Raw genomic sequence first — 14890 nt, forward strand, 5'->3', positions numbered from 1 at the left:
TCTGTGTGTAGTTATCCCATATATGTCATGGACTAATGTACACGTTATTTGTTTATTCCTTGAATGGTTGAAAGGCAATATTCTTGTGTATTTTTATCTATTACCGATCGATGATCGCTAATGTTCGAACAATATTTTCAACGGTCAAATATTAGTTTTCGTTGTGTATCATGAATTACAATCAACCTTTGGTGCACACACTCTTAAGCATTCAGTTCAATCCGGAGACGGCCAATGTGGAATTATATCTTGGCTAAGACACAGTCAATTAGATTGCTTTTTCTCAAATCGATCTTGTAGCCGTTCAATGAACAAATAAAGTTCATTCTCTGTCGGTTTTGGAGTAAATAAAATGGAATATATAACCCTGAGCGTGTTTTACGAGTACACATTTTGAGCATATTTTGGTAATCTCAATCCGCTGTGTTTGTCGTCGGATATCTCTATAATTGTTGATGGTCGTCATTTGCACATACTTTATTAAGATTTCAAAGGGACGCTCAACTCTGACCTATATCAATAGGCATACATGTATTAAAATACTGTTACGAAGAATATGTTAGTTAATATACTGACATAGTAAATCGACCAAGGCATGTCACATTATTATTCAGCCTACCGGGATTGTAAAAAGCACATTGCCCGTTCGTCCTGAAAAGAAGATTCTACGATTGTTAAAAAATACGTTAGCTCATTGTATGTTACTTAGTTAAGTGTCGGATGATAATGCACGACTTTTTTGTTTCGCCAGATGTCCACTTTCAAGTCACTACTTCTAGCAATTTAACACAAAATCAAAAAGCTTAGAGTATTTTGGGGGGTCTGAGTTAAATAAAATTGTTTGAAACCGCTAATTTCAACGCAATAAATCTTAATTCGACGACACGTATTTAATTTAATCGACCAGTCAATATCATAATTGTGTCACGTGCAGTTTAACTGAAAGGAGCTTGCTTCACAAACGGTGGAGCGGGAAGATTGGTTCCCAGTCCATACACTGCGCACTTTTTGAAGTCACATGGACTCTCCTCCCACGCATACCGGACTCCTGCCACCACGTGACTGTGGCCTTGACAACCGGAAGTGTCCAAGGTGACGGATGTTGCGCTGTGACCGGATATTGGGGCTGCGGTCCATCCGTTTCCTGGGCACACGTGGCTTTCAGAGAGTCCACAACATACCTATAGCGATAATGTGTACAACATATAAGTCTGTACAGCGGTGTGTTAACATACAATTAGCTGTTGGCTATGATAAAAATTGTGATTTTATTTAGTAAAGCCACTAGAACGTTTTATTAGTCAAATTGATTTAATGACGTCAATGTTTCCACACTTTGTTGTGGTAAACTATAAATTGTATTTGGGTATTTTCCCACAATCTGAGAATTCGCAGCAATTTGCTTGTTAATGCCCGCAGATGCAATTTCGAAAAGAGGATTTATTTGTGTTCATCTTCCATCGTGAATGTCCTCAGAACAGTGTTTTATCTCAATAATAAATATGTGAACACGTATGAACATTTATCATTTACAAATACACGAATGCGTTCTTAGTTCTTCGGCGAAAAAGTGAATCCCGTGTAGTTTAAATGTCCAAAGTCCACACTACTGAATGATTCTTATTTAATTGAAACCGTGCATAAAAAATCTTCATAGTGTTGCACAAGGTGACATTTTATTGCATAAAATATGAAACATTATCGAGCGTCGTCATCCAAAAATGCGTCTTATGACGTATGTTGATAGCTTATGAGTCCACGAAACCCTGCGTCACATTTTAACAGACTGCTTATCCCCTGAGTAGACTGCGCGACTGCGCAGGATGGCTTGGAACCGCGCGAACCGCATATGACATAAGATCCTTTTTCGCACGACGCCGCTCAAATGAATACCGTTTGCTTTTTTCATTCGCCTTATACAGATGCGTTGATACAAATTCAATAATTAATTTAGCGTCTTGTAATGTAAACCCATTACGTAAACCATCTTTAAATGAAATGGCAAACGCTTAAATTGTGTTTTTTTTTGTAATACTTTTTTTGTTATTATAAAGCTCTTAATTATCCTAGAACTTCGATTAAAATGCGTCAATAGCCGTAAGAAAATTATTCAATGCAATGTCTACAAACATTAGCATATATTTGAAATAATATTTTCTCTAAAAAGTACGTAACATATTTCTCAGCAAATACATATGTGGTCGCGTATCCAATTCGAAATCCAATGTGACTTTCGTCGATTCATTAAATCTTGATTAAGTGTTGTTCGGTTTTGTGGATTTAATTAATTATATTCCGTTTTCATTTTGAGGCAGCATGACAAATATAAAATTGTTTTGCAAAGTAAATATCATTTGAATGTAAACTACCAAGGAAAGCCACTGACAAAAATGGGGATCGAACATGCGACATACCTATGCACACGCTAAATCGAGTCGCTTTATAACACGATCATACTGTGAGGAAAGTAAGTTTTTCTTCTACATCAATCTACAACATGAGTGAAGTCGTATAGATTTTCACACCGCCTTCTGTTGGTTATATATGAAAGGCGAAAATTACCCTATCGTAAAAAACGGTATATAATTGTAACATGTTAGATTCTTCATGGTTAAAACCTTTTTAGGTGAGATATTGTAAATGTGTACACTTTTACAGAAACGCATGTAGACCTACAGTTTAATACATGTTTATGTTAACGACTAATTGTGCTCATTGCTTTATGTGGTAACTTTAATAGGTCGCCGTGGCGAACTGGATATGGCGTCCGCCAAGCGACCCGAGAGTCACGGGTTCGATCCCCACTGTCGGAGCGTTCTTTAGATCCCCCCATAGACACCAAGTACTGGTTCTAGTCCAGTAAGCGGACTAGAGAGCGTTTAAAATAAGCCGTAGAATTTCTATGCAATTGAACTAAAATAAATAGGTTCAAACTAATAGGTAGAGTCCGGGGACGAATTTAAGACTTAAAGGGGTTTAATATACAGATGATAGTAGTGCTACTGGTAGAACTGGTTAGGATCACAAAGTCGATGTACTTAAATATGAAGCACACTTGGAATTGTAAATAACGATAACTAATAAACGAAACAATACCTCAAACCCCGCGGTAGTCCGTACAGATATATCGGTGTTTCCGTTGTCATACTCGACGGTCAGTTTCTGTCCTGTCTGAGAAAAGTGGGTGGGGAAAGGTCCCTTGAAGTCGATATTTTGTTGACCGTAGGCCACACCTCGAGCTGCCAGGGCCAGACGCACGGCTACATCTTCTTTAGTTCGGGGGTGGATGCTTGTCACATAAAGGTATTTTCATAACCGGTATTTCTGATAACTATCGTGCACGTATACTTGTTATATGGAAATTTCTTGTGAATAAACATGGAATTGATAAACCAAAAAATTGATCAATACAGTATTGAATCCCATGTCACAGTTGATATATGAAGAATTGAATCCCATATCATACGTTATGTGTACAGTAATTAATCCCAGTGCATGCTTCATAATAAAATTCCATTTAAGGCGCCATACTTTAATATAGTTTTGTAATACGGCAAGCACAAGTCATAAGTGTTGTCTTTTTTTATAGTAAAAATATCAAATTGGTCCGAGTGGTATTTGTCAATCGCTTATCATCCAAGTAAACGAACACATGCTATCTCATTTGCTACATTGAATAATTAGCCGCCATTCGCAATCCATTTTCTATATGGTGTATTATTTTTACAACCGTAATACGTACGTGCCGTAGGGTGATGCGTAGTCTGGAAGGTCCATAGCAACGGCCATAAACACATTTTTTAGGGTCGGGTTGGGCACGTAACCATATTCCGCCGTCTGTGCCCAGCGAAGATCAGGAAAACCCGTGTGGGCTCCGGTCACGTTACGATTCGGAGCCAGCTGAAATATGCTCATTGTTTAAGCTTACCTGGGCACAACGTGCTCATAAAGAGTTTTTGTGAATGCCCGTCGTGAACCGTGCATCATCGTGCAAGCGTCAACATTTACCATGTTCACAATCTAGATGCCACATTAAGTTCGAAAATGGGTTACGTGTGGTCAACAATAAAGCACTTTCTCAAATTAATGAAAATAAATCGATAATACTTTAGAAGTCACATTTAATGTCAAATCGTCATGAAACTTTGTTGAAAAAATTGTTCTAATGGTGTCTCACAGGAGCTCGAAAATGTTCCCAGTTCGTTGAAAAACATGGCCGACTGGGGGAGGGAATTTTTCCATTATATATATAGCTATACATGTTGTGAGATCTTGTTGACAATCTATAAGTAACACTTTTTGTCCAGTCTTCATGAAAATTAGGCAGAATATTTGTTCTAATTATAGCCTGGTTGTGGTTCGTCGAAAAACTTGTTTAAACATGGTTGTCAGGAGGCTGTGCAGTTAGTCTTGTACGGCTACATTCCAACCTTGATAACAATATTTTAGTTGTATTTGGTCAAATCATCATGAAACTTACTATGAATGTGTTCGTATAATATCTCTTCAGAATGACCGGTTCGTTGAAAAACATGGTCGCCATGATGGGTAATTTTCTTTATATGGCTTATGTGAAACTTTGATATGCTTTTTGAAACATGCCTAGAAAATGTGTTATTATTGGATCGACCAAGAGGGCGACATGGGCGAAAGCAATGCCCTTAGTGACCTTACTTGGCTTGTTCAAAGATCTAACAGACATTAGTTTTGCCATAATTTTCAAGTCATCCCATTAAGAAGCAATACCTGTCCAGCAACCTCCCATATCAAATTTAAGCATAAGTTATGTATTTCTTCACAACCTTTTACAGTCCAATTAAACAAATGCAGTAGATGATCATTCGCTTTACATAATCTATCATATCCTCTATCAAGCTATCGCAAGAATACTCTCTCCAGAGTGCTGTAATTGTTTAGGTACATTATTGATTGATGCCTTCTGAAATCGACAAGGGTTCTGGTATAACACACTTAAATCTTTATTTCACTAAACAATTTTCCCAACTGGGCACTCACATCAGACTCCATTGATATGTTTAGTTAAAAGCTTATTGATTTTCGAGGCATTGTTCATAGTGCTCAGGTGAAGCTTTTTGTGATTACTTTTTGACCGTCGTCCGTCATACACATTACCTTGTGACAACTCTAGAGGCCAAATCATTTTACAATCTTCATGAACTTGGTAAGAACCTTTGTGCAATTTTAGTCTCGGCTTAGTTTGAAACTCGGTAACTAGGTCAACTTGTTAACACTCTAGAAGTCGCATTTTTATATAATCTTCCTAAAACATTATCAACACTTTTCTTTTCTATGATATTTTAGCCGAGTTGAAAAATTAAAATGTGCTCAGAAATTATATACAGTTATTAATGTTATAAAGTAATTTAATTATGTTCAAATCCCCTTCCAAAATAGAACAGTTCCTTCGAATCTTAGATGAGCGCTATAGAGCCAATTATCCTCTTGTTATAACATACCTTGCACTGAGCACCAAAAGTACCTGGTAAATGTCAACGAAAAACAGGTGAACTATTTACGAAATGTTCCCTTATATAACCCTTTACCACTTACCACTAAGATACGGATTCTACTCATGTGTAGTCAATTTGAAAGTTAAATTTAATTAAAAAAACCTTTCTTACTAGATTTTTAAAGTGTTCATTTCCAACCTTTAGATAATGTAGAGCAGCAAACATCATAAAACCTGAACAAACTGCGAGTTATTCGAGGCTGTTCTGGATTGGATTAATGCTGTTTGCACACAGCCATTGTAACTGTGCTGATGAGTGAAAAAAGGGATAATCTAAAAGGAAATACTGTGTTTAAGCTGTAGCATTTTCAAAATTCGCACTAACCTGAATTCTAAAATGTGTTCTCACAATTTTACTATATGAAGTGGTTTAACCACAAATTCTTACCTGGACAAAACCAAACGGGAACGTGTTGCTCGTCTGATTCTTAGACGCCTGGTGGAATTTAGCGCGCCAGTCGCTTATCATTGCCTCGATCTGGCATGCGTACAGCTGCGGCTTACCGGCGTTGGATTCACCTGCAGATTGATGCTTTACTGGTTAGTGGTATATAATTTCGTTAACGCATAACGTACAACCATTGTATATGTTAAATATCATCATGTTTCTAAATCTCAAATTATTTAATTTGGTGTCTATTTGCTTAAGGCTGTCTTAAATAAGTGGTTTTCATGTAAAAAACGATCTATGGAAATAGAGGTTCACAAGCGAGGCGTGCAAAAAGACTCTCCAGACCATTATAGAAGGAGAGTTTCTAACTGTAACAGCTTGTTCATTATAGAAACGTTTGGTCAGGATAGGACTTGTTAATACATGTTTTAAATGTCAATATGTGAATTGTACATACACAATTGTAATATATTTGTATACATGTTATTTTATCTTTTTTAAACACAATTTTAGACAATAAATTTAAATAATTCGATTACATAATTGCCTGCCATGATGTAAGAACCAGAAGCAAAAGCTAACATTCTACCACAAGTATGCTTGTAAAGTGGTATGGTCTTTTTAAAGCTACATCGATAATACACGAGATAAAAAATATTAATGAAGTGCGTTAATTTTGCCAATTTTTATTAATGATTACCCATACAAAAATATATTTCACAAATATGCTTGATCTGTGAGAATTTTCTTGAATAAATATAATACATACATGTATGTTTGAATAAAACTTTTTAAATTATCATTTTGCCAAACTCTGAACATATACATATAGCATCTCAGTGTCCATACTGTATACAAACTTAATTGACATTTTGCTCTCAATTTGGTTTATATACCCAACGGTGTATGCTGATGCTTGTAATACATTGTTTGCCGTATATACAGGCGCATTGTATGTAAGACTTTTTCAATCTCTGTCGTGAAGGTACCGTTCTTTACTAGTTATGTTTTCTTCAAGTTAATAATCTACAAAAGAACAATTTTCATTTAGACGTGCAGAGTAAGCACATACTAAACACGTTGCCATTCCTGTGGTTGACTTGACCATACCTTGGTACCATATAGCACCGAAGATCGTCATTGGCAATATCGGGGCAATCATCCCATTATACAAGACGCTCGGAAGATGTGGATCGATAGCTCTAAAAGTAACGAGGGAACATTCAAAGAAACCATTAAACGAACAGACATGTGTCAAATTGTGTATAACGTTAAATTAAAATGTTCAATATAAGCATTACTTATATTGAACATTTGTATTCAACGTTATATAGTCTAGACCCTAAAAGTAATGACATTTGTGACCACACTCATTAAAGTTAATATTAATTGCGCAATCCCAAATACCTTCCATTATTGGTATAGATATGTGTGATTATATACCGTCTATCATAATATGATTTGAAAAACAAACTTGTGTCTTTTTGCTATTTTAAATCAGCTGTGTCCATTTGTTTACAATGGTATTCTAGTATGTTTTGGTCTTTCTTTGGCTGCCGCGTACCGTTTCTTTTTGTGTTGCGGGCAGGCGGCGAGCGCTGTGGGCGATGACCACGCCTCCACGGGGGTGCCTCCCCAGTCGGTTTCTACCATCCCGAGGGGTTGGGTAACATGCTGAGACAGTTCGATGGCGAACATAAGGCACACGGCTGAGAATGAGTGTGTTGTATTATCTAGAACAAAACAACAGTGTTAAATGATTCTCTAGATCGTGTGATATTGTTCTTTTATTATTGAATACAAAAAGAGTACAAATCCACAAATTTTACATCTAATTTTCTACATTTGATTTACAAATGGATATATTTACATTTTAATAGCTTTTAATATGAATGGCGAATCCTTAACACAAAACATATTATTGGCAAAATATAGGTTATACTAATTCTAAAAACGCCATATTGCCGCTTGCGAAGAAACCAGGAATATCTATCAATGATCCACTATATAATACCCGTTCAATCAAGGGTACAGAATTTAAGCTTTATCATTTCCGCCACAACAAAACAGCGGTACCATGGCCTGGTTTCTGCCATGGAGTTCCAATCAGGGGCTCCTTTACCGTCGCGTTCAGGGCGTTTTGACGCAATTCTGAAATGCGCAGGTTTGGTCTCTGCATGGCTGACGTCACTACGGACGAGTAGTTCCGTATCTGTATTGAACATATTGTACACACTTAGAAAAAAATGCATGCACAATACTTAACGCTCTCTAAACGCGTTAACGTATTTAAACTCCAATCGCGTCGTTAATGACTTGTTTTATACGGTTACATGTATTTAATATCTTAACATTTTTTCGGCGTATCTGTTTAACCAGCTTTTCTTATCAGCTGACCCCTGCGTCCAATGAATTTGAATATAAAATTACTCCATTGTAAGCCAGACACTTTTCTAAATAGAAAACGTACACTTTACAAACAAAAATCACCTTTGCATTAATAGCCTATTTTTTATTGACTTTCAATTTGTTTAAGTATATGGTATAAAAAGGGATATTACAGTGCACTGTGCAATGATGTTAATTGCGCGTTAATCATGAAACAATTGTATGTGTTATGAAAAGTCTTGTGGGGTCGGACAGTTTCACACTCAACTCACGACATCAATACAGATTGTTTTGTCCCTTTAGGTTAAGAAGATTGCCAGCGCCAACGCGTGTGTACTTAAAGGCTATGTTGTTACATTTAGTAATCACTACAGTATCGCATTCTGTGCACGAGTATATTTTAAATCATAGAAGAATTGTTGTTCCAGATCCCGATATTCGTTTTGATCAACATATTTTAAACAGATCTCAAAATTGACCGTTAAACATGTTAAGTAAAAAGCTTTAAACAAGCCGTCGTTTCAAGAGTGGAATCATGATATCACTTTAATGCATTGCTTTCCATTCCACAAGGTATCAATGTTAGTTTGAGGTCAGTAAAAATGTTATATAAACGGTATCGCTTTAAATAGGTGAACTTAAATAGCATTTTGACCAGACAAAATCTTAAATGAAGATACGCGGCGATATTATTTTGGTATGTTAATAATAGTTTTTAACGTGTTTTCAACAATGCCTTGATAAATTCTAGTTTTGATTAATGTAATAAGAATTGTGCAACCATATTGAAAAATGTATTAAGCATGAGCTCTATGATTCACGATACTGTTAACAAATCAAATAACATTATTACATGATGTCTTATATAAATGATAATTAATTATTTTTTGCTATTTCCTCGTCGAAAAAGAAATGTGCAATGTTTTAAACTGTTACCGGTGAATATCGAACTGTTGACCGGTCAACAGTTTGAACTGTAGCCCGCTGGAATAATGACGTCATTTCGTCGAAAAAATGACGTCATTTTACAGTTAAACAGTCAAAATTATTTATTTTATCGATAAGTGTCGTGTGTAAATAAAAAATTAGTTTGCTGTTATTTCTATGTTGGAAATTTGGTCAGGTAATAAAACACTTATTTCATGGATGCTTGGTGAACAGTCCAAACTGTTGTCCCTCGGTATCAGGGCTGACATTTGGAACTGTTGCCCTCAGCCTATCGGCCTCGGGCAACAGTACCAAAGTCATCCCTGATACCTTGGGAAACAGTTTTGACTGTTCACCGCGCAGTCATGAAATAAGTGTATACTGTCTGACTTACAACTAAAACAGGTCTGTTCGAAAAACGCGAGTATAAATATTTCAAAAATGTACGGATGATTCGTGTATGGCCGTTTGACTTATATGTTTTCAATCCATTTTCACTCGTGTTATGTATATCTGTTCTGTATCTTTGGGTAATTGTATGATAAATAATATCTAATAATCGCGAATTAAGCCACAAAATCTGGCTTCGTGTATCATAAGAAGCTATCGAATTTGTTGGAATCGAGAACGATTATTATTGAATGTTTACCTTTGGCGCATTTGAAAATGTGTTGTTTTTCTCATTCAGGCTCTTTATAAGATGTATATTATTTGATATACAATTAAAAAGTATTTTGTTTTGTACATGTTTCATGATTTAAATTTTATATTTATGATTTATTTGATTTCGGTGCAATATAGGTGGGTTTGGAATAATACAATAATTAAACGATAACCACTGAAATTATATTTGTGATTTGTTTGTAGGAGGGAGCGCAATATGACGTTTGTTTTAATGCAAATGCATGTTTCTGGAGTTGATTGTGTTTTGCTAACAGAATCTGTTTTTGTTACAAAATTAATTATTAATGTTAATAACAGAAAGTCACCTGATGTTTAAAGCATTACTGATGATTCATTTTGGTCGTTTTGTGAATTAATGTTTTCAATATACATGCCATATTAATTTTGCAGTTTCAGGTATTCTTCATAGGGCATACTCTTGACATATCTTGAATATTCAACATCCTGACCAGTATCCTTAACAAACCGATTACTAAGTTTAGACCAGGAACTTACATGTGTTTGGTCAAATTGTTTTATTTATGTTCTCTAGAGTTTTTATGTTCACATGAATTAATTAGTTTGTATTTTTATTGACTATGCTATTTGTGGCCATGTTTTTTTTTTTTTTTTTTTTTTCTAATTTGTATTTGTATCATACCACGGCGGTAATTTAAAAACCACACATTTTCCCAGGGTTAGTTGGTGAATTGGTGCTTATTCGAATATACAACTGCAAACTTGAATAAGAGCAAAGAAGGTAATTACTCATCAGCACACATATATGTGACCGGGCCTGGAATCGAACCTGAGATCCTATTGTTTATAAATCTAGAGCTCTACCATCTGAGCTAGCCGGTTCAGTACATGCCTTCTGGGTCCGGTTTAATGAGAGCGACCATGGTCGGGCGACTATGGTTGTACCAGCGAATAATCGTCGTGCGACTATAGCCGTGTTTAATGGAGAGCGACGGTCGTCAATCGACCGCGCGTTGTTCGACATATTGTCGAGCGACCGCAGTCTACCCCTCACACCACGACTGCTCGTCGCTTAACGCTTTGTCGGCATTGAAAACCCGTGCAAAATGAACGCGGATAGTTTCGAGTTGAATCATGGCGGCCTCCATGCGACTTGTTCATCGAATGCGAAGACATTTTCGAAGAGAGCGAGTTTTTAGAGATAGGTTGAATCTATTAGACATGTACAATGATGATGAACTTTTCCGTCGATTTCGCTTACCAAGGAGAGAGCTATTCGAGCTCATAGACACCTTTGCTGTAGATCTAGAATACGTTTCCGAAATTTATACAATATTGTATCATCAATATGCGTATTTCCCATCCAATACACGGATGTCTCGAGCAAGGGAAAGTAATACATATCAGTAGTTTAGAAGAAATGCACTTAATTGATTTACCTTAATAACAATGGGATAAATATGTTTTATGATGCTAAACGTCGCGTCATTTATTTTTCTCCCGGCTTATAAAGAGTAGTATTAATACAAGAGAGGAGTGCAAACTGTTCACTGAAAGTTAAAGGTTAGTCCCACAGGAAGGCAATGCGCAAATAATCCCGGGTTTATGTGCACCAATATCATTCAATAAACTGCTCATTAAGGGCAACTTTCTTTGGAACTTATCTTGGCCTATAATTCGCAAATTGTACACGTACGTTGAGATGAATTCAGTTGAAGGCACTGATTTTACATTCAACGTGTCCCGTTGACGCATTACTCTACATATGGTCCGTGCTCTGTAAAAAGGGGGTTTAATCAATGTGCGTAAAGTAGCGTCCACTATTAGCCTGTGTAGTCCGCACAGGCTAATCAGGGACGACACTGTTTGCCTAAAACAGACTTTTGTTAAGGAGGCACTTTCTTTAAACGAACAATATCATATAATCGGAAAATATCGTCCCTAATTAGCCTGTGCGGACTGCCTAGGCTAATCTGGGACGACACTTTACGCACATGCATTTAACCCACTTTTGACAGAGTACGGCTCATATATATGCTGAACTATATGGAATGACAACATACATGTATATTGATAGCATTCTTTTAAAATTGTAAAAATACACCATGGTATAAAAAACGGCAATACTTATACCATACGCACAAATGATTTATACATGCAGTAAAGTGTAAAGTAAAATGGTGTTGATACTTAGTTACATGTGCACAACTTTAATGTTACTCCAACAATAGCTTCATCACTTCGTGTTTATTTATAAGAAACAGTACCAATTTAATTTTGTAATAACAATATTGAATAAGTCATATAACCTACATCAATATTAATAATGAATAATGGCTTTTAGAAGAAAGAATTTGTGGTTACAACGAATGAAGGGAAAAACAGAAACAAATATCAACAAATAAAGGATAAGTATTTTCCCTCATGAATCATTACGTCATTTTTGTAGGTTGAGAAATAAAATGATATATTGATAAAGACATCAATAATAAAATTAAATCACAAAAATAATGCTAAAAAACACTCGGATTACTAGATCAGTTTCGAGCCATCAATAACCAGACTAATATCTTAAATACAGACAAGATAAGTGTAAGTAAACTTTTTTGTAATACTGACAGATGCTTCAAATATTCATTTGATTAATCTCCTAGTACCGACAGTACGAATTCATGACGTTTTTTTCAGATCAGATGTGAAATATATCCTGTATAAAAATACCGTTTACTTTAGACAAAACAGCATGGTATCAATAAAGCAAATCTCAGATATGTTGACAGTATTATAAAATATGCATGAACGAACTCCCCGAAATACAATTTTCTCAGCACCATGTACCTAGATTTATTTAGAAGAGTCCCATACATATTATTCGAGTATGTGTATCAAGTTGAAGTGAAATTTACAATGGAATATGAATAATTAACAAAACGATCATTGCCCAGATAAAGTTCATAAGTTCAATCCTATAAAATAGAAATATCAACCTTATTTAGATAGATTCTCATTAATATGAATTTTGCAGACGATAATGCAATGTATCAAACCTTTAAGTGCATTAATTATTGGGCAGATTTAGAAGCCAGATATAAAAGAACATTTTAACAAAGATGTATCAGCAGTATGTCTATAATCATTAGTGAATTCCAGAGCTGATTGCAAACCCGTTATTTGGTTTTAAAGACTTCTGTAGACATCCAGACTCCACAATGCAGTTTTTGCACGCGTTTTCCTCGATCTACGAGCATTATTCATTCTATCCTTCCTTCCGTCCGATTTGTCGAGCGCACCAATTCATATTGGTATATGGTGAATATTCATATAAATGTACGGTCTTTAGTACCAACATCTTGAAACTGCGTTGTCAAGTATGTTTGAGGTTCTGCAATTTTGACACGCGAAAGGACATTGTCCAGAGACGCGTGAACCATAGTAGTAGATTTTATTTCATTGCGTCAGATTTTGTATTTGAACATTGAACACTTAATGAATATTATTACAAACACACCTTTGACGAAGAATCCGCAAGCGAATTCTGTTTAAACAAATAATATCATATTATTTTAACAAATTTAATATTTACTTTTCGTGATATGAGTTTTCGCACAATAAATAAAAAAATGTTGATGGCGGAAGTGATAATTTTCTAAAAATAGCGACTACAACGACCGCAGTCGACTGACCACACAGTCATGCGACCACAGTCGCGGCAAATTTCTCCGTGAACGCGACAATTTGTCAGTTGGCGGCCGACAACCGTCGGTCGACTGCACAGTCGCGCGACTACAGTCGTGATATGTAGTTTTTTATTAAACCGGACCCTGGCTTCAACAAACATGGGAAAAGATGGATTAAAGTAAAATTACATAATAATGGCGGTGTACTGACTTGTTTTCTCTGCGTTTAGATTTTGAACATGTTTAGTACCAAACACGTAAAACATGAGACCGAGAATCAATAAAGCGCTGAGAGGATTAACACAACGTTTGTGTATATGCATATTTGGTTTCAAAGACCATAGTTCCGACTGTTACTGTGTACATTCATTGTCTGAATGTCAAACATTGCTTCTGTTTTGACAGGTGAAAATAATTTTTACCGTTATTTTGCCATAAGGGATTGCACGGTTATTCTACCTGAGATATTTGGTACCCCATGTTACTCTGCCCTGAGCATATCCAGACATCGCCGAACAAAACGTCGCTCAGTGTGACCGTGGTTCCATTAGAGGTAACACTTATATTGTGTGGCCCTCCAGCTGGAGTCGCCGGAAGAAGAATTTCCCAGACGCCAGCGCCATTTGCCATTGGAGTACCCACTGTCTTGCCATCTATTACCACTGTGACGGATTGACCGACTGCTCCTCCAGTCCCCCAGATGTGTGCTTGGGCAGGAGCCTTCTGAAGAACCATGTGACTGGCGTAGTAGTTGGCGAAGCGCACCGCAGCGTCTTTTCAAATGAAGGGGAGTTACGTATTTTATTTGATCTTGATAGATAGAACATAAATAGATTTCTCGAGATTTATGTTCCCGTGTAAAATTTGAACAGCGTGAAATTACCAAATATGTTTTACAATATCAATATAACATGTAACCCGCATAGTTTGTCTCTGACTCTCGTTTATCAGACTAATCAAACGGCATTATATAATAATACTGAATAAAACACAATAGAACCATAATTAGTAATGTTATATTATCGTTTACTTAAAACTAAATACTAGTGTTTTGAAATCAGCTTACCATTATAGCAAAACGCTGATATTTGAAGAATCAAACATAAGTTCAGTCGTAAACCGTCCATCATTTGGAATGTCGCATCTAGAATCGCAATCGGAACTCACTCTTGTTCCATATATACTGACTATGTTCCTTTTAAATTAAGGCACTCCTGCTGAACTAGATCTGAACACGCATGCGCCCTAAAACATACATGTGTGCACACATTTGGTTGAGTTTTACCGATAATAAATTTAGTTTGTCCGTGATCATGCTAATGTAATTATTTGCTT

At 36.1% G+C, this 14890-nt stretch overlaps 1 protein-coding gene across 1 annotated transcript; it reads right to left on the minus strand.

The window, feature by feature from the left end:
- Window positions 1-875: 875 nt before the first annotated feature.
- On the minus strand, window positions 876-14789 carry LOC127846562 (sialate O-acetylesterase-like). Its single transcript, XM_052377951.1, has 9 exons — window positions 14622-14789; window positions 14015-14328; window positions 7998-8133; window positions 7486-7654; window positions 7032-7123; window positions 5919-6049; window positions 3743-3900; window positions 3097-3289; window positions 876-1181 (listed from the first exon to the last, which is right to left on the minus strand). The coding sequence occupies exons 1-9, from the start codon at window positions 14683-14685 to the stop codon at window positions 936-938; spliced, it is 1503 nt and encodes a 500-aa protein (XP_052233911.1). The 5' UTR covers window positions 14686-14789; the 3' UTR covers window positions 876-935.
- Window positions 14790-14890: the final 101 nt, after the last annotated feature.

This window comes from Dreissena polymorpha, chromosome 1 (genome assembly GCF_020536995.1).
Source record: "Dreissena polymorpha isolate Duluth1 chromosome 1, UMN_Dpol_1.0, whole genome shotgun sequence".
Taxonomy (NCBI): domain Eukaryota; kingdom Metazoa; phylum Mollusca; class Bivalvia; order Myida; family Dreissenidae; genus Dreissena; species Dreissena polymorpha.

Bases quoted from the DNA above. Each gene is read 5' to 3' on its own strand.
- LOC127846562 (XM_052377951.1), bottom strand. From the start codon at position 14,685: ATGATGGACGGTTTACGACTGAACTTATGTTTGATTCTTCAAATATCA. The intron at 14,329-14,621 runs GTAAGCTGATTT...TCATTTGAAAAG, and splicing joins ATCAGCGTTTTGCTATAATG to ACGCTGCGGTGCGCTTCGCC. The intron at 3,901-5,918 runs GTAAGAATTTGT...AGCATATTTCAG, and splicing joins TCCCGTTTGGTTTTGTCCAG to CTGGCTCCGAATCGTAACGT.